General features: G+C 47.5%; 1 protein-coding gene across 1 annotated transcript; it reads right to left on the bottom strand.

Moving 5' to 3' along the window:
• Window positions 1–3,344: 3,344 nt before the first annotated feature.
• On the bottom strand, window positions 3,345–7,128 carry LOC122040910 (probable LRR receptor-like serine/threonine-protein kinase At1g74360). Its single transcript, XM_042600399.1, has 2 exons — window positions 6,869–7,128; window positions 3,345–6,799 (listed from the first exon to the last, which is right to left on the bottom strand). The coding sequence occupies exons 1-2, from the start codon at window positions 6,924–6,926 to the stop codon at window positions 3,453–3,455; spliced, it is 3,405 nt and encodes a 1,134-aa protein (XP_042456333.1). The 5' UTR covers window positions 6,927–7,128; the 3' UTR covers window positions 3,345–3,452.
• Window positions 7,129–19,697: the final 12,569 nt, after the last annotated feature.

The following is a 19,697-nucleotide window of genomic DNA, read 5'->3' as shown; positions in this document are numbered from 1 at the left end:
TGGGTGATTGCGGTCAACCGAAATAAGTCTCACTCGAACTCAATTTTCGGCCTTCTCCTCGAGCAGCCTTCATTCCCGGCTTCTCGTCCCTCGAACGTCACACACGTTCTTCTCGTCCACCGATGTACTCTCTGGCAACACCTCATCCCTCAGACGCACTGAGCCCATAGGCTCTCACCCATGTCGTTCTTCTCGCTAGCCGCGTCTTCTGCTCGACTTCCTGTACTCCTAAGCTCCTATACACTTAGACACAGAAATCAGAACATAACAGGATCTAACCAAACTTGGTTGATCACACCAAAAACAACCTTGGGGTTTCAACAATCTCCCTTTTTTTGATGTGAGCAACCCAAGTTAAGTTATGGTAAACCAACTATCAAGTAGAGATAATAAAATTGTAATACCAAGTAAATATAATAAAATTGTAAATATGCAATAAAGTACAAAAAGATTTTTAAATTTAAATTTAACTACTACCTCCCCTAGACTTAACCTTCCTTTCTCCCCCTTTGATCACATAAAAAATTAGGGTAAAAAAAATCTAAGGGTAAAAAAAAAATTAGGTTTTTTTAAAAAATAAAAACTTATCAAGTTTTTGAAAATAATTTTGACAAATTTTGAAAGTAATTTTGTTATTAAAAAAATTGCAATGTCAATATTTTAAGTTTTGAAAAAAAGAATCTAAGTTATGAAATTCACAAAGATTGAAAGCACTATTTTAATTAATTATTACATGCTTATCAGTTTGTCATTTAAATATTAATTTAGTAATTGACTTTTAGGCTGTGGCAAGGTACTGGGCCTTCTTGGTTATTGTATCATCAACCACTTCTAGACAAAGCCTCTTAAAGAATTTAAACATTTAATTTTACTTTCTGAAAGCCTACCGAAAATCTCAATTCAAATATTCTTTAAGAACCCAATATAGGTTCTTTCCTACTGGGTTAGTTAGAAATTTGAGGGGTACATAACTTTTTGAAACTTTTCTAATTTGCCCATTGTGAAATCTAAAATACCAGCTTAGTCTTTTAAAATTCTGAGTTTGAATAATTGAACATATATGGTTTTTCAAGTTTTCTACTTGTATCTTTAATTTATCGTTTTCCAATTTTAATTTTTCAAAATCTTCTAATAAGCAGGATTTAGCTAAAATTATTTTTAATTCTTTGTTTTGTTTTTCAAGTTTGCAACAGTCTTTAGTTAATAATTTAACATATGCAAACAACTTATCAGGTGGAAGAGATCGTGTCTGACTTATCTTGTCGATCTCATTGTCTGTAGCTCCCCCTGGACTGCTGCTTTCTTCTGTTGACACTCCTCCTTCATCGATGTTCTCAATGCTTATTTCGGACGAACTTTCTTCGTGTTCATCTTCTTGATGACTTACTATCAACGCAAGTCCAGAAAAGGTCTCAACCTCTGATTCGGACGATGTTTCGTCCCACGTCTCCTTTAGGGTCTTGTATTTGTTCTTTTGGATGAGTTTCTTGTTCTTGCCTTTGTCCTTCTCGTTGATCTTTAACTTAGGGCAGTTGTCTTTAACGTGCTCTTCTTCATTGCAGTGGTAGCATCTGATTGTTCTTCTCTTTCTACCCTACGGATGGTTAGATTTTCTAGATTTAAGTAATTTTTTAAAATGGCTTACCATCATTACCGTTTTGTCATCGTCAAGAGAGGACTCTGAATCTTGCTCGTCCATTTTTACCTTAAGGGCAATGTCGTGCTTCAGCTCATTCTTTGTATCTGCACATATTGATTCATAGACTTCAAAAGTTGAAAATAACTCTTCTAAGATAACATATTCTAAATCCTTAAATATATAGTAGGCATATACTAATGATGCCCATTTTGTATTTCTAGGGAATGCATTAAGGTCCTACAATTAGGACTGAAGCTGAGCACACCACAAAGCTAACACCTTCAATTTACTTGGTTATCACCTCCTTGAGGTGACTAATCCAAGAGTTTGACTCTCACGATCTCATCCACTATGAGATCCTTCCTTCTTGGAAACTTTCCAGAGACAGAGAAACCTCGTACTCACAAGAACAAGATACAAGCAACACCAAAATGAATAAAAAAAAAAATGAAAGTACAACACTTTACAATGAATTCTTTGCTTTAGATGCTTATCACTTTAGATTGCCTCTCGGTGGTTGGAAATGCAACAAAACTTTTCTTCCAAATCCTTAAGAACTAATTTTGAAGAAATTCCACAAAAACCTCTTGAAATTTAGGGTTCCTTCGACGCCTTCTAATTGATTGGATTATCCCTAATTTATTAACATGTCAGCTTGACTATTTAAAACCTGTAGAACAACTCATTTTCGCCCTACCAATCGATTGATGAGCTATGTCAATTGATTGACAACTTTTAATCGATTTCAAAGCTTTTGTTTGAGAAAGAAAAGTTGCATAATTGATTGCCCAATTGCTCGGGGCAATAGATTAGCTTAGCCTTAATTAATTGTCTCAATCGATTAGAAGACTTACTGTTCGTGAAATAAGCATAGCCTAATGGATTGTCTCAATCGATTGGCATTGTCTAAATTGATTACTGAATCGATTCCAATACATTTTGTGCTCTCATTAAAACTCTCTCGATTAATTATTCTAATTGATTGGCCAACCTTAACTCCCTTAATCCGAGTTTAGGGTTCATTTGCCCAACCTCTGGTCTACCTTGACTTGTGGGACTTCTCGTTGCCTAGCATCTGGTCAACCTTGATCTGTCAAGAGTTCTTCACCAAGTGTCCGATCAGACCCACTTGAACTTTCCATCTTGTGTCAAATCTTTGTTGGACTTTTGATCATAAAGTGTTCGGTCAAGCTTTAATCCACTTGAATTTTTCTCGTGACTAACCTCGTTAGGATTTTCATTGCCTAGTTTCTAGCTAGAGCTTCATTACCTAGCTCCAATAGGACTTCCATTGCCTAGTTTTTAACTAAGTCTTCATTGTCTAGTCCTGCTAGGGTTTCTCGTTGTCGTTTCTAGTTAGGATTTTCCGTTGTCTAACCTTCGATTAAGACTTTCTTAGTAAGCGTCTAGTCCTCTTTTAATATACTTGATTTCTCTCTTATATATATTGTCAAATATTTGAAACTCAAACTCAAATAAGTTCCAACTTAATAAAATTAGTTAACCTTAATCCGCGAATTATTACACCAAAAAAAAAACTTATGTGAGAATGTGTCATCTTCGGGATTAATGGTAAAAGTTAGATACCTCAAATAAAAAACATACGAGGCATGCTAAAGAACCGTTATCTTCTAAAAGATATCACCATCGATTTGCCAGAAAGTTTGACGACATAAGTTTTATTCGTCGTAAAAATGACGTATCAAATTTAAAAATAAAAAAGCTTTTGTATGTTTCTTAAATTAACAATTTTGTATCAAAGCAAAAAAAAAAAAAAAAAAAAAAAAATCTGTGCATTCGGAAAAAAAAATCACTATCTTGCTTCCGATGAAAAGAATCTCTCCGAATTGCTTTTCCCTGATGATGCAGAGGGGGAGGATGCATTGGGGGACCAATTTGGAGAAGAAGCACCGCCCTCGCTTTCACTTTTGTCTCCTACCCTCAGCAGCATCTCTTGCACCTCCATCATGTTCGGTCTCATCTGCGGTGCCTCGGCTGCGCATCGAAGCCCAACCTTCAGGAGGCCCAACATCACCCTGGTGCCCTCGCCCTCTTGCACCCCTACGATGTGCAGCCTTAGTTCCTCCTCTGTCGCCGCCGCCGCCGCCCGCCGCACCCTCTCGACCAGACATTCGTCCCCACCATCCAGTGCCCGTCGGCCCGTCGCCAGCTCCATTGCTAGCACGCCGTAGCTGTATACATCCCCCCGTGTGGTCGCCCTCCACGTGTGCCCGTACTCCGGCGCCACGTACCCGACCGTCCCCGCCACCACTGTGCTCACGTGGCTATTCCCCGCCGCCACGGCGCGCGCCAGCCCGAAGTCGGTCACCCGCGCGTTCCCTTGCCCATCCAGCAGCACGTTGCTCGCCTTCACGTCCCGGTGCACCACTGCCGGTGTGCACTCGTGGTGTAGAAATGCCAGCGCCCGTGCTACACCCGTCGCGGCCGCCAACCGCCGCTCCCACCCGAACCCTTTCCGGTCTTCGATCACTTCTTCCAGGGTTCCTCCTTCCATGTACTCGTACACCAGCAGTCGCGTCGTTCCCGTCAGGCACCACCCGTGCAACGTCACCAGGTTTGGGTGGCCGCTCCCTGCCATCACCTCCATCTCTGCTTGGAACTCCCGCTCCCCTTTGTCCTCCTTCTCCTCCCTCCCGTTTCGTTGCAATTTCTTCACTGCCACTTGTCGCCCCCCTGGCAGCACCGCACGGTACACCACCCCGTGCCCTCCTCGCCCGACCACCATCTGCTCGTCGAAATTCCTTGTCGCTGCTACTATGTCATTGTAAGTGAACGCGCATTCCCTTTCTCCTTTTTCCAGTGGGAACACCCTAACCGCACCGTCGACAGCGGCGCAATTTGACGCCGCCGACGAAGATAAGACAGTTGTGGTTGACGATGATCCGGCCGCATCACTCCGGCGTTTGATGCCATCCAGTAGAACTCCTTCCGGGTCGAACTCCTCCGGATCAGCATATGGGTCTACTGCCACACTTCTTCCCCATAAAATGGAGATCGCTGAGGTGAAGACGCCACACGCGAGGAAGGCTGAGCAGACCCCAAGGAATACCCAAAATGCAACCACCCTCCGATGTCGGCCACTTCCATGGGCAATACCACGGCTAGTGGGTGGCAGCGGCGCTCCGCGGGCCGATGCGGCAAAGCTAATGAGGGGATCGCCGATGAAGGAGTCATGTTCAAAGGTTGCAAGCTGGCCGGTGATAGGAATCTCGCCGGAGAGGAGAGGATTGTGGGAGACGTTGAACTTGTTCAGCTCGGAGAGACCATTCAGACTCTCGGGCAGCTTGCCGGATAAATTATTTCGCGAGAGGTCCAGACTAGAGAGGCACTGTAAAGACCCGATCTCCGATGGGATCTCACCCGACAACATGTTGTCGGAGACGTTGAGGACGACGAGAGGCAGCTCACTTATCTGCGGTGGGAGTTGGCCAGAGAGATTGTTGTCATCAAGGTGGATCAGGCTTAGGCTCGTCATCTTCCCGATCTCCTGCGGGATGGCACCGGACAACTGGTTGCCGGACAACTGTAGATAGCCCGAGATGGCTAAGCTTTGATACCGGGACGATGAGTTGGTGCAGATGGGGAAGATCCCGTAACCCTTCAGGAGACGATCCCAAATAGTCCGGCAGGTGCTTCTCGTCATCAGCACGTAGACGAAGTTGAAAGGAGGATAACTGGCCGGGATCCACCGTTTCATTGCCAGACACTCTCCTGATCCGGCGACGGCTCCCGCCATCTCCCGGCGATTACTGTCAAACGTCGAGAATGGATCGCTCCCGATCGTTGTTATCTCAGGAGGAATCGAACCGGAAAGCCGATTGTTGGCGAGGTTCAGCCACAGTAAGCTTTTGCAGTTGCCTATGGCGGGGGGTATCACACCGCTAAGGTTGTTGTTTGCCACCATCAACCAGAGGAGGGATGTCAAATTACCGACAGCCCAAGGGATCTCGCCGGTGAGATTGTTGTACGACAGATCCAGCAGCTGAAGCTGGGTCATCCTTCCAATCTCCGGCGGGATGTTACCGGAGAAGTAATTGTTTGCAAGAATGAGGATCTTAACCTTGGGCATTGCCGTGATCGCCACCGGGATTTGGCCCGAGAAGAGATTCGAGCTCAAGTCGAGTCTGACGAGGTCGGGAAGCGACAGAATCCCCGACGATTCGATGCCTCCGGTGTATGAATTCCCTTGGAGGATCAAATAGTTCACCGTCTTGAACCGGCCGAAGATTTCTTGGATATCGCCGCTGAAGTTGCACTTGCTGAAGTCGAGAAACACCAATTTGGGGCAATTCAGCAACTCCTCAGGGATATCAGAGTCGAACTGATTCTTCCCCAAGTTAAGTATCTCAAGCTCCGAGAGAGATCCGATGCCGGAGGGAACAGGCCCGGCGAACTCATTCCCCCACAGGTTCAAAGATGTCAACTTCGAGCAATTCGCGATGGAGCTCGGAAATGCCCCCGAAAAATTGTTGGCCGAAAGGTCCAAGATTTCGAGGTCGCAGCTGGATGTGAAGGCAAATTCTCCGGTGAGGTTGTTCTCGGAGACGGAGAACTCCCGGAGGCTGGCGAAGCCATGCCACACCTGCCCGATGAAGTGGTTGGAACTCAGGTCGAGGTACTTGAGGCCGGCGCACTGGTCAAAGCATCCGGTGATGTCTCCCGTAAAGCGGTTTGCGGAAATATTGAGGCTGACCAGATTGCTGCACAGTGCAGGGAAATTGTGGCGGATGCTGCCGTTGAGCCGGTTGTGCGTGAGGTCGAGGGTGACCAGATTGGTGAGGGCGGCGAGGTCGAAGCCCGCCTCGATGAGGTTGTTTGAGAGGTTGAGGTAGGTGAGACGGCTGCATCTGCTGAGGTCGGCAGGGATGATACCACCGATGGTGTTCGACGAAAGGTCGAGGTGGGCGAGCTCAGTGAGAAGGGAGAAGTTCGCGAAGATGTCGCCGGAGATGTTGGATTCTCTGAGGTCGATGCGGACCACACGACGGTCTGCATGGTCGCAGGCGATGCCAGTCCAGTTGCAAGGCAAGGGATCGGACTGGTTCCAGCGAGCGTAGGGGCCTTGGCGTATGCGATTCTTGTCCAGGAGATGGGTCTTCAGATCAAGCAGAACCTGCTTGTCCTTGTCCAGGGACTGACCTGCAGGATAAGAATACTAATTAAGGTAACAAAATTTGCACAGGAAGAGAGCGAAGCCAAGTATAGTACCTGAAACAAGAATCAGCAGCCAACAACAGCATATGAATCTAATTTCCTCTCGCCACATGATCTAGTTTCGATCATTGAAAGAGGAAGAGGATCCTGAACTAAGCAATTGCCCGTTTTATATTTTCTCCTGAGAACGTCGGAGCGAAACAGAACTCTGCAATTCCGATGAATGACCTCGAACTTTGCTTGTTTTGTTGGATTTGTCTTAGTTTATAGCAGACAAGTAATCCTCTTTGACTCTCAACTTGTCTAGTGCGAAACAGAAGGGCCGCCCTTGTTGACTGTGGGTCAACTTGGACGATGTACGACTTGAAAGGGTGCGTTAGGCCTCTGCCCAATCCCCTGCCTAAAAAATTATAACAAAAAAAATATGATTGCATTCCAAGCGCCCTTTGCAGTCAGTCCGTTTATAAATTATGTGAAGTTTATAAATGATGTCGAGGAAAATAAATTATGGGTGATATGATATGTTGTGAGTGGATGCAAAGCTAATTTAAAATTGATGCTCAAGATGATATAATAGTTAAAAGTAGGATAAGATGATAGTTAAAGTTTGATCATATGTATCTGAATAAATCATCACTGAGAAGTAGGGGTTCTAACATAAATTTAGGTAGCCACAGAGCTGATTGGATTTACAGAGATCAACTCTCCACTCTTCCAATGTAAGATTCTCAGTATAAACTCAGGTGATCTTATAGTCAGTTGGACATACGGGACCGGACTCTAGAGCCAACTGGACATACGGGGCATAGCTCTCTACTTTTCTTGTACAAATCTCTCAGCATACATCTCTCCAAATCCAAATCCAGTCAAATTACTTCTAGGGGATAGCATTGTCAGGGAATCATAACATATCAGAGAATAACAGTAGCTCATAAAGGAATACTCTGATACTCTGACATAGGCATGCAATAGAACTTTCTTATGTGAATAGTTGTACATCTTCCATTACTTGACATCAGGACGTATTATTATGGAGGTTATAAAAGACGCTTTATATACATGTAGCGTAAGCTTCTTCGGAGAATGATTGTACATCTTCTATCCTCAACACCTTTTGGCACCATACATTCTATGTTGTCTCATTAATTACAGAAGTTATGAGAGACAATATAAAAAAGGTCCTCTCCGTTAGTCAAGTATGCTCACTTACGCGAACCTATCCAAAGACGCTCAAATTTCGTTGTTCTACTGTTCTACTTTTCATCTTCTTCTCCATTTTGTTCGGCTACTGTTCCGACTTGAGTGTCGAAGTGTCTACGCTAGAGACTCCTTCCCTAGTTCTCACCTTAACATTCATGTTGGCTCTATTTGTGGTGTACGTAGGTTCGTAGATTCTAGCTCTAGGTCCGTAGCTCCCAGCTCGAGGTCTCTCATCCATCAACATTCCAGCCACCTCACTGGCCCCCTCCGTCTACTCAGCTTCTAGGCATGATCAAATTTGACACCGTTTGTGGGAATTTTGTCTGTTCTAGAATGTAAAGATGAATGCAGCCGGTGCAATCAACATCACCATGACTCCGGAGGACTTCGACAAATGCATCGCCGCTACAATGTAGGAGTCGTGAACTAGAATTTCTTGGTCTATTCTTGACTTTGTGAATATTTGGGAATCAAGGAATTGAGACAAATATTTCAAAATACAGTACAATTTAATCTAATCAACATTCCCCATCAAAGATGGAATTACATTTAAACCCGAGAAAATTCATCTAAGCTCCAAATGATAGTTAATCATCCTGAGTAGTTCATTTGTCCTACTTGGCAGTTTGAGATTATCTATTTAAGTCATCTCGACAGATAAATCTAAAATTTGGATTTTAGAGTTTAAATTTAAACTACATCCCTATACTTATTAGGTAGGGGGTTCTTCTTCAAATGACCACACAAGCTTCTTCGGAGGATGACTATACATCTTCCATCTCTTAACACATTCTGACACCAGACATTCTCTGCTAGCTCATTAATTTCGGAAGTTTTGAGAGACAGTATAAAAATGAGTTCTCTCTGTTAGCTAGGTACACTCACTTATTCGAACGCATCCAAAGACACTCAAATGTCATTATTCTATGGTCATCTTCTTCTCCATTTCGCTCTACTACTGTTTTGATTTGAGCGTCGGAGTGTCTTTGTCAGAGACTCCCTCTTTGATTCTCACTCTAACATTCCCGTTGACTTTGTCAGTGGTATACATAGGTTCACAGATTCTAACTCTAGATCCGTAACTCTCAGCTCGAGGTCTCTCCTCTATCAACATTCTAACCACCTTACTGTCCTTCTCCGTCTACTCAATTTTCGGACAAAATGAATAAGAATGAAAAGAATTTTATTCGATAGTATATATCCATCGACAATTAAAATCCACCGCATTATAACAAATCGATCTTTCACAAATCAATCGGGGTACCGGGGGGACCAATCCCATGTCTCCCAAGAATCCACAGTTTGTTCTTGTTGTTAGGTCTATCACGCATGGCTTATGAATCGAAGCCGAAATTGTTGATTATGATGACGACTTTCGTCACCTACTTTAAAAACTAAAATCTTCAGATACGACAACAAACATGCAGTTAAAGATGTCAGAATGTGATTTTGACTGGTAAATCGGTTTGAGTATTGATGGCGATCGTTTAGTTTATCAAGGAAAGGTCGTTGCCTTTCAACATTCATCCTGTCGCTGAAACGGTCCGCTTATTGGTTACTTGGAGATAAAGTAACGAAAAAAATTAATACTAAAATTGCAAAAACATCATGGGTATGCTGAAGAGTATTATAATATAAATTTTAAATAAGATGAATATTTTAAAAGTTAGAAGTTTGAACGTCTGAATTATAAAAAAAGAAAAATTAATATGACATATAGTTCAAGGCCAAGGACAATTAGAATGAAATGAATTAGAATTTATCGATATAAAATGTTGAAAGAATCGTCAGACTGTTATGATTATTTTATTATTAGTCATGCCAATAATATGTTTCTAAATATAGCCAATCAATTTTTTTATTCATTCGTCTCTCTTTCACTGCATTGAATGACATTTTAGTATGTTCTATTTTAGTATTAGATTGAAGGAATGGTTCAACCATGTAAATAGAAAAATAGTTCATTTTTATTTAAAAAAATAAAAAATGAATAAAATGGAAGCAGATTAAATGGTAATTGATAAAATTCTTTCATTTTTCTTTTTGGAAAATAATATAGTATATGAATTTATTAGGATGAGATACGTGTTTAAATTTGTTTTTAAATATGCTGAGATTGATGTAATTGTGACCGGAAATGACTTTGGTTCCGGTGAATTCATATGGTATGGAACATCCAAGAGATCGAAAAGAATGAGGAGCATCGAAGATGGTAGATCTTGATAGAAGACTCAACGAGTGAGAAGGATAACATGAAAAGGGAACCGACGAACTTGATGCATCTGAGGGACGAGGAATTGAAAAAGAATACTTTGACATATGAGGAATGAGAAGCCGAAGGATGAATGTGTAATGTAAGCTAGAGACAAGAGTTAAGTGAGTTGTGGACAAGGGTACACTTAACTCTAGGCAAACTCAGGCGTAATTGGTTGAGTCAAGAAGTTATGGCAACCAGTCAATCGGACCAACGATTCGATCAACCAATACAAGAGATAAAATATTATCTATCTACAAGATATCACTAAAGGAAAATCGATCAATTGAACATCCCGATCGGGCGACCGGATGCCACATGTCCTTAACTTTTATGTTTTGTTTATTTGTTTAATGTTTGTGTTCTTGCTAAACCAGTAGCAAGTGAAACAAAATTTTAATTATAGGTATACTATTCACCTCTCATCTTTAGCGATCCAAACCACTTCTGCATCATCAACATCTTTCTCTTACAAAATCAAACAAATATATAAACACAATTGGAGAAAAGAACAAACACTAACAATGGGTTTATATGATTCAATACTCTTTGGTTCTTGTTCCACAATCTATGGACTATTAAGTTATGATGCAAATCCAAAATGATGTGGGTCATCACCACCCTCCTTGGCCCCTAAGACCAACATCCCTTTTTCTCCCTACATTCGGGTCCATCTTATAATCCTTCTCATTAGCACGGGTATGCAACCTGCACAAGTCTACCACCTCCACCTTTATCGATATCTCACTCCTAGTTTGACCGTACCATCTCCCATGGGTAGTGTTGTAGTTAGAATTTTAAATTAGGGTAGGCGATTTTTGATAATTCCAGATGATCCCGTCCGGAGGCTGAGTCGGACGGAGGCTGGTCGAGGTGTCCCGATGGTTGACGGAAGGTCGTAGAAGATGATTCGGCTCCCACGGGTGGCTGACGCTGCTGCAGGACCCTGCACACACTCAGACAATCTCCCCCCTCACGTTAGAGACCGAAACCCAGGGAAAAAGTCCCCGGATTAGGCCCTCCGACGCTCAAGTCAGGTCCTTTTTCCCCAGAAAGAACAGAGAGAAGAAGAAGAAAAAAAGTTGTGGAAAAAAGTGACTAGAGAGTGTGTGCGCGTACCTGCATACGAGGGATTTCTCGCCTTTTATGCCCTCCTGCTTTTGGAGCCTGCCATCCTGTCAGAAAAAACGTTAGACGCTGGGCTTTGTCCCCTAGTTCTGGACACCTGTCGTGCTGCTATTTGTCGCGCAAGCATCTTTCCGTTTAGGAACCTCCGCCTTCGTACATGGATTTTGTCTTGTAGTGAGGGACAACTGGCAGGCTACTACTGGTTATGAGGGCATCTTTTCGTTTTAGGAACCTCCGCTTTCGCCCGCATTGTTGATATGTAATGACTCTCCTCGACGGACCGTTGAGATTCTCCACAATCGTATTACTTAGCTCCTCCGATCCATTGTGTCCCTGCACCCGCCTGCACCTGTGGTTCGCATTTCCAGGCCTCCAACTCGCAGACCTGCAGCCCTAGCTGTCTAGACACAGCTACGCTGATCTTCAACCTGCATCCTGCGCTTTGTACTTCCTGGCCCTACTCCGTAGGTTTGTAGCCCGGGCTGCTTCTGATCATCTCTGCCGCTTCCGACCCATTGGCTTATACTTCCAGTTCTTGGCCTCTGCATAGCCGATCCCGACTTGCATCCTGCGCTTTGTACTTCCTGGCCCTTAACCGCAGGTCTGTAACTCGGGCTGCTTCTGATCAGCCCTGCCGATGCCGACCCGCGACCTGTGTTCCGCCTGACGTCTTCCCCCGTCTTCCGACGACTTTGCCCCATTGATCGACCAGCCTGCCTGACCTCTAACTATCATCCCTGCTTGCCTTTAACCGCCCCGTCAGCCTGACCCTTGACTGCCACATCACCTTGACTATTGACCACCACGTCCTCTTGACTTTTGACTGCCATATGGCCTTGACTTTTCCAACCCTTTCCTCATGGGCCCCTCCATTACCAACCGTATCACAAGCCTCCCTCACAAGTCTAGTCGAAGGAGGACGACAGTCTGACTGACTAGACCTTCGCACTTCTCTACGACGTCAGCATATCTCTGAGACCTCAGCATATCTCCGTGCTCCTGCCTCAGCACATCTCTGTGATCTCAGCATATCTCTGCGCGCTTCTGCTTCCTGCGTCACGCACCAACTTTTGTGTCGCGTCGCCTAGGCTCTCACATCAACCTTTGTGTCGTGTCGCTTGGGATACCATGCCTCCTTTATTGCGTCGCCAGCCGCTTGGGGCGCCGCGCCCACGCAGTTGCTTTGACTTAGCTGCTACTCCTCTTTATAAGGAGCCTTAAGGTCGCTTCTCCGTGCTATCACGCTGTCTTACCCGCGTTCCGTCAACCGCTTCCCCACACGATGCATTCTCCTCCCTCTTCTCAGGAAGTTGACCAACCACCCTCCCGAATGTTGGTAAACGAACTCACCACGCTACTTGTCTCGAGAGAGCGCGAGCTAAATCGCGTGTCTCAGGATCGAGATCGCCAGGTAGCTGCTCTGCGTTCCATGGAAGACCAGTATCGCCTTGCAAAGTACTGCGTGGACGTGGAGAAGACGAGGAAGGAGCAGTGCCAGGCTAGCCTGCAGCGTCAACTTGGTCTCCAGGAACAGTTGCGTCGAGAGCATGAAAAGGAGCTATCCCTCCTCCGCGCGGGCCTCGAGGATAAGCAACACACTATCACTCAGCAGCAAACGGTCATCAGATCTTTACGCGCGGAGCTGGCTCGAGCTGTGAACGCCCCTGAATCTCTCGACAGGTCTTCACGCGGAAGTGTTCATTCCCCAGGGCCAATTCCTTTCCCGAGTCAAAGCCGGCCTGGGGAATAGTTGTCTCAGTGGCTCCTTTGCCATACGGCGTTCCTGCTTGTGGCCTTGGCTGTATCGCCTTCTTATTGGATTGTGCTACAATGCTTGTACATCTGTCCCCTTTTGGCCAAGTTTCTCCTGCTCAATTTTCATCTAGCAAGTATTTTCTTAGAAACTGGCCCGTATGTAAGAGCCCAGAATTGTTTCATGATTCCTTTTCATGTATGAATTTTGGATAGTAAAACTGATATAAAGCTTAAAAACTGTAGTAGACGTGGAAAACCTGATTTCGTAGTTAATATCGACGCTGTAGGAGTAGGGCAGATGGCCTCTCACATCCTTTGCCCTGCGCATTTGCTGTATATTTGCAATTTGCATAAAATAAAGCTAGATGTAGCTGACCTGATTATAGAAAATGCTCCGCTCAATGTGAGGCACATCCCTCAGAAAGGTAGTCGGGTATAGGCACCAAGCTCGCTTATGATTTTCGCAGAGGGGTTGATTTTTGATTCCCGCATGGGGCCGACCTGAAAGGTCGTTGGGCGTGAGGACAGAGCTTACTTTTGAATCTCCCATGGGAGCCGACCTAAAAGGTCGTTGGGCGTGAGAGCAGAGCTCACTTATAACTCGCGTTGGGGCGAGAGTCTGGGGCTACCGACCTAAAAGGTCGTTGGGCGTGGGCACAAGGCTCACTTTTAATTCTCGCATGGGAGCCGACCTGAAAGGTCGTTGGGCGTGAGAGCAGAGCTCACTTATAACTCGCACTGAGGCGAGAGTCTGGGGCTACCGACCTAAAAGGTCGTTGGGCGTGGGCACAAGGCTCACTTTTAATTCTCGCATGGGAGCTCACTTTTAATTCTCGCATGGGAGCCGACCTGAAAGGTCGTTGGGCGTGAGAGCAGAGCTCACTTATAACTCGCACTGAGGCGAGAGTCTGGGGCTACCGACCTAAAAGGTCGTTGGGCGTGAGCACAGGGCTCACTTTTAATTCTCGCATGGGAGCCGACCTGAAAGGTCGTTGGGCGTGAGAGCAGAGCTCACTTATAACCTGCACCGAGGCGAGAGTCTGGGACCACCGACCTAAAAGGTCGTGAGCACAAGGCTCACTTTAAATTCTCGCATTGAGCCGACCAGGAAGGTCGCTGGGCGTGAGAGCAGAGCTCACTTATAACCTGCCACCGAGGCGAGAGTCTGGGGCCACCGACCTAAAATGGGCGTGAGCACGTGGCTCACTTTTATTCTCGCATGGGCTGGGAAGGTCGTTAGGCGTGAGAGCAGAGCTCACTTATAACTCGCACTGAGGCGAGAGTCTGGGACTACCGACCTAAAAGGTCATTGGGCGTGAGCACAGGGCTCACTTTAATTCTCACATGGGAGCCGACCGTTGGGCGTGAGAGCAGAGATCACTTATAACTCGCAACCGAGGCAAGAGTCTGGGACTACCGACCTAAAAGGTCGTGAGCACAAGGCTCACTTTAATTCTCAGATGGGAGCCGACCTGAAGGGGCGTGAGAGCAGAGCTCACTTATAACTCGTGACCGAGGCGAGAGTCTGGGGCTACCGACCTAAAAGGTCGTTGGGCGTGAGCACAGGGCTCACTTTTAATTCTCGCATAGGAGCCGACCTGAAAGGTCATTGGGCGTGAGAGCAGAGCTCACTTATAACTCGCACTGAGGCGAGAGTTTGGGACTACTGACCTAAAAAGGTCGTTGGGCGTGAGCACAAGACTCACTTTTAATTCTCGCATGGGAGCCGACCTGAAAGGTCGTTGGGCGTGAGAGCAGAGCTCACTTATAACTCGCACTGGGGCGAGAGTCTGGGGCTACTCCGGTCCGAGACCGGTGGCGATGGCGCTGGTCCGAGACCAGTAATAATACTCCGGTTCGAGACCAGTGGAGATGGCGCTGGTCCGAGACCAGTAAGAATACTCCGGTCCGAGACCGGTGGCGATGGCGCTGGTCCGAGACCAGTAATAATACTCCCAAACGGCAAAGGCCTAGATGCATCACTCTTCTTCGCCTCCATCCGTGCCGACTACGCCGACCTTATTGCTTTAGTTAATCTGGTCGCTATTGCTAGCTTTGGGCATACTCATTTGTGTCGCGTTTCTTCCTGCAATTGCATTACGCACAGTATAGAATTAAGAACGGAAGAGGGAGCGTAAAAACCCTTACTCAACCCCTGGGCCACAGTGCCCTTGCATCTTATGGTGACCCCGCAGTCCTCGCGACGCGCCCGGTTAGTTGCTCAGATCGGGGCTACCCACGCAGAGCTACTCGCTCGGCCAATCCGCACGAGGAACACCCCCGCAGACCTGCTTGCTACTTTTCTGGTCTGACAATCGCTTCCACTGCGCCGCCTTACCCGCGACCCTTTTGAATTGCTTGGCTTCTGTAGCTTCATGAAACTTCCCGCCTAGCCTCGAGCCTTTCACAAAGAATGCTTTTTTTTTTTAGGCCACGCCTCTTCATGATTACCTTGCCTTGTCGACCTTTAATGCGTTCCTTCTCGCGATGACACCTGTCTGGCGCCTTTACTGCGCACGCCCCGTGATGCCAGCATCTGACCCCCTTTTGCACCCTTCGGCGCTTATTTCCCATCCGACGGCGTTGAGGCACGTTGCCCCAAAAAGATATGCGGCTCAACTCTCGATGTTTCCTAGGAATGAATGGGCTTTATAAACCCTAAAGGCAGTCCGCTTTCCTTACCCCGACGCTTCGCCATCCTCCTCCTCCCTTCGTTCGCGGCCGTTTCTAGCAGTGCAGCTCCTCGTCTTCCTGCTTACGCCTGACCTGTGACCCTTCTTGTCTTCATCCCCCTCGCCTGCTTGCTCCTCACAGCCATGGATGGTAAGGACCCCCTCTGGTATTCATATTACATTTCTGATTTAGACCACCACGACATGTCTGCACTGCAATCCAACCTGGGGGTAGGCCCGGCATATGATTTTCGCCTTCCCACGACAGACGAACATCCTTCTTCTCCCCCCGAAGGGTTTATCACTGTCTTTAAGGATCAGGTCGTAGGCGGTCTTCGCTTCCCGCTACATCCTTTTCTTTTTGAGTTGAGTCAGTATTACGGGATTGGTATCTCTCAGTTTGCCCCCAATGTATTCCGCGCAGTCTGCGGAACCATCATCTTGTGCCGCATTTATCGAATCCCCTTGACTGCTAGACTGTTCCATCACTTCTATTCCTTCCGGCGAGCTGAGGCGGGGGTATTCAACGTTCAGGCCAAGCCGGCCTTAAGTTTTTTGATGACCTCCCTTCTTCCAATAAAGGCTGGAGGTCTCGCTTTTTCTTCCTTAAGCCCCCTGCCCCCTTAACGGGGCCTTCTCAATGGCGTTCTTTCCTCGCTTCGGACTTCCCTTCGCATGTCCACGAACCTGCCTGCTCCGCAGCTGCGGACAAGCTAAGAGGTGTTCTTGTTTGCCTGTCCGTGCTGATGCTGGAAGGCATTCTGCACGCTTTCGGTCTTAGTCCTGTCTCCACAGAAATCGGAGCTCCTTTTGGTAAGATGTTACTTTTTATATGCCGCTCTTCGCTAACTAAGGTGCTTTTTCCCCCTTATTCTTGTAGTGGCCGCCCTACTCCGCTCCTTTGCTAGCAAAGAGACACCTGCGATGGCCGTTCTGCAAGCTCTGAACGAAGAGCTGACGCAAGGTCTACCTTCTGATCCCGCCGTCGCCTCCGGTCCGCAACTGTCGGAACCCCGGCCTTCTGATGCGGAGGAGGCTCCGCTGCTTGTTGAGCCGCCTGCACTTAATCCAGCGGACTCAGCCCTGCCTTGTACCTCTGACCAACCTACGGCCGAGCCGTCGCCTGCAGAACAAGTCTCTTCTCTTCCTCCGACTATGAAGCTGCGCCTGACCCGCAAGGCCAAACGGACGGCCCCAGCCACTGCAACTTCTCCTCCACCTCCTCGCCGCCAACGTGTAGTGAGCTTTTCTTCCCCCACCCGGTCCTCGGATACGAGCTCGGTCCAAGAGGCAAGCTTGGTCCAGGAGAAGGCCTCCAATCCGGAGGTTTCTGACCCGGCTTCGGACCTACCTGCTCCACTGCCGATTCAGAGTACATTACCTGCTCCGCCCTTGTCCCCTGACGATCAGCCCCTGGACCTACCGATGCCCTCCGCATCTCCTCTCATAGCGCCTCCGAGCCCTGCCATGCCGCTTCCGAACCTGCCCTTTACAGACCCGGCCTTTGAAGCGTCATGGCGGCTCCCTTCGGAGACTGATCCGGCCTACACGCCCGCTGTCGATTCGTCGTCCATCTTCGGCAGGGTTGATTTCTATGGGGACCTGGCCATCTCCTGGCAATCGGCCAGTGACCAGTTCTGGGAGAGTCGTTCCCCTATGGGGGAGTTTGATCAAATTGCTCGTTCTCTGGTGGCGGTAAGCTTTTTCTCTTCTTTTTCCTGGTGTCCGTGTGTCTTTGTAACCCCTTTTCTCCTCTTCCGGCTATTTACAGACCTGCTCCGTGAGTCTGAGCACCGTGCAACGTGCGGCCGAGCTTCAGCGAGAGAACATGGTGCTCAAGGCACGTCTTCAGGAACTGGAGCACCCTGCGGCTTCATCACCTCCTCCCGAGCCTTCTCTGGGAAGCTTGGATGCCTATTTGCGTGCCATCGGGGAGTCAGCGGCCTCTGCTCGGACCATTTCCCATGCTGCCTTCGATAAACTTCAACAGCTGGAGGCGGCTTTGAAGACAAGTGAGTCTTCCCTGGCTTCTGAAGTGGATCATCGCCAAGCGACAGTTTCTGAGCTGAAAGCCAAAGAGGCAGAGCTGCTCTCCCAATCAGAGGAGTTGACGCTTCTACAACAAGGTCAGGAGCTCTTGCAAATGAGGTTGGCCGATGCCCAGGCCCTGGCTAGTGCTGCTGCTGCTCGAGAAACAACCATGCGGGCTCAATGGGAAGTGTGCCAAGCCACTCTTCAATCCTTGCAAGCGGATCTCTTGAAGGCCCAGGAAACAGTGTCTCGAGGCCAGGGCGATTTAACCGTGGCGCGAGCCGAGGCTGTGGCGACCCAAAACAGTTTGGAGGAATACTGGGCTGGCGAATCAGAGCGGCTGAAGGCCTACAGGCTGGCCTACGTCCATTCTTCTTTCTTCCTCCATAAGCTGGGACGCTGGATGATCTTGCTACTCTGCCATGGGGCCGCTGGTGGGGTCAGACAAGCCTTTGAGCAGGGTTTCCTACGCTCGGCCCCTCCCGCCACGTTGCCGCAGGACACCTTCCCTTCTTTTGAAGCGGATGAGGGACTTTTCCTCTTGGAGGCTCCTCCACCTGCGGCCGATCCAGCTCTCGGGGATATCTCTGCCCAGGCCCCTCCTGCTGCTGCATCTGATGCGTCCGTTGATCCTGCGTCTTCCGATATAGCGACAGCCGACCCCGGGCTCCTTCCTCCGGCTTCCGTTGATTCTGCGCATTCTCCCCCGGATGTTGTATGACGAGCGATGTGTTGTAATGTTCACCTCTTGGGTGTTGATGCTGAACCTCCCATGATTGTACTTGATCGTATGGTCGTGTTGAATTTCGGATGATTGTCTCGCTTCCCCTTCATGCATCTTTAACTTGTTTCTTTCCTTAGCAGGTCGTCCGTGGTTTTAGTAGATCTATGCTAATCTATTTGCCCTTGCTCATTTTGCTCGCTTTGTTCGGCCACGTAGCTCTTCCTCCGATAGCTGCCTTTGTACCTAGCCCGGCCCGGGCCAACTCTTGCCTCGCATGTCCCTGAAGCCTGCTGACCTGCACCGCCTGTCTCCCTGCTGGTTCTTCCGTATACTTTTGTCTTGGTTGGAGCGCCTCCTTTTAGGGGACGCTTCGTACTTCGAGCCCTCGCCTTTCCCATAATGCCCTCCGGTTATATTTCCGAGGCTCATCACAAAGCGCTCCCTGCCTGCCTCCGCCCCTGCGTCCACCGTCCGTTGTTGATTTACGAAAATATCCTTCCTCCACCATACCTATAAATATCTTCTTCCTCTCTCCCTTTTGTTATGGTTTGCCATCGCCACGAAGTACTCAAACGTCGCCGCCGCGACTGATCATTTCTGAGACTGCGCCGCGCTTCTTCTTTTTTCTCTAAGCTTACTCCTTTCGTCTGTTCTTTCTGCCTCCTGAGATAATCTCCCCTGCAATGGCCTCTCCTTCTTGGATTTCCTTGCTGGCGGAACACTTCCCAGGCGCTTCAACTTTCGCTGAGTTGGATTGGGATGACCTACGGTACACTTACGAAATCCCTACCAGCTTTCGCCCCATCATCCCTACCGGTGTGAACTTGTATTTCGATCCCCCGCCGGGTTCTTGTACTTTCTTTACTGAGCAATTCGTATCTGGCCTTCGTCTACCCCCGCATCCTTTTTTATCTGGAGTGTGCTGCTACTTTAAGATTCCCTTAGGTCAGCTAACCCCCAACTCCATAAAGATTTTATGTGGCTTTGTAATACTCTGCAAAGTTTGTGAGGTTTCCTGGTCAGCTCCCCTTTTCCATTGCTTCTTCGCTCTCGTTCGGCGTGCCGATGGTCTTTTTGATTTCCAAGCCCGCAGCCAGACTACTTTCTTTTCTCCTCTTC

Source organism: Zingiber officinale, chromosome 2A (assembly GCF_018446385.1).
Source record: "Zingiber officinale cultivar Zhangliang chromosome 2A, Zo_v1.1, whole genome shotgun sequence".
NCBI lineage: Eukaryota > Viridiplantae > Streptophyta > Magnoliopsida > Zingiberales > Zingiberaceae > Zingiber > Zingiber officinale.
The sequence above is the reverse complement of the archived record's forward strand: the minus strand, read 5'-3'. Positions and strand labels throughout refer to the sequence as shown.

Bases quoted from the DNA above. Each gene is read 5' to 3' on its own strand.
- LOC122040910 (XM_042600399.1), bottom strand. From the start codon at position 6,926: ATGTGGCGAGAGGAAATTAGATTCATATGCTGTTGTTGGCTGCTGATT. The intron at 6,800-6,868 runs GTACTATACTTG...CTTATCCTGCAG, and splicing joins GCTGCTGATTCTTGTTTCAG to GTCAGTCCCTGGACAAGGAC.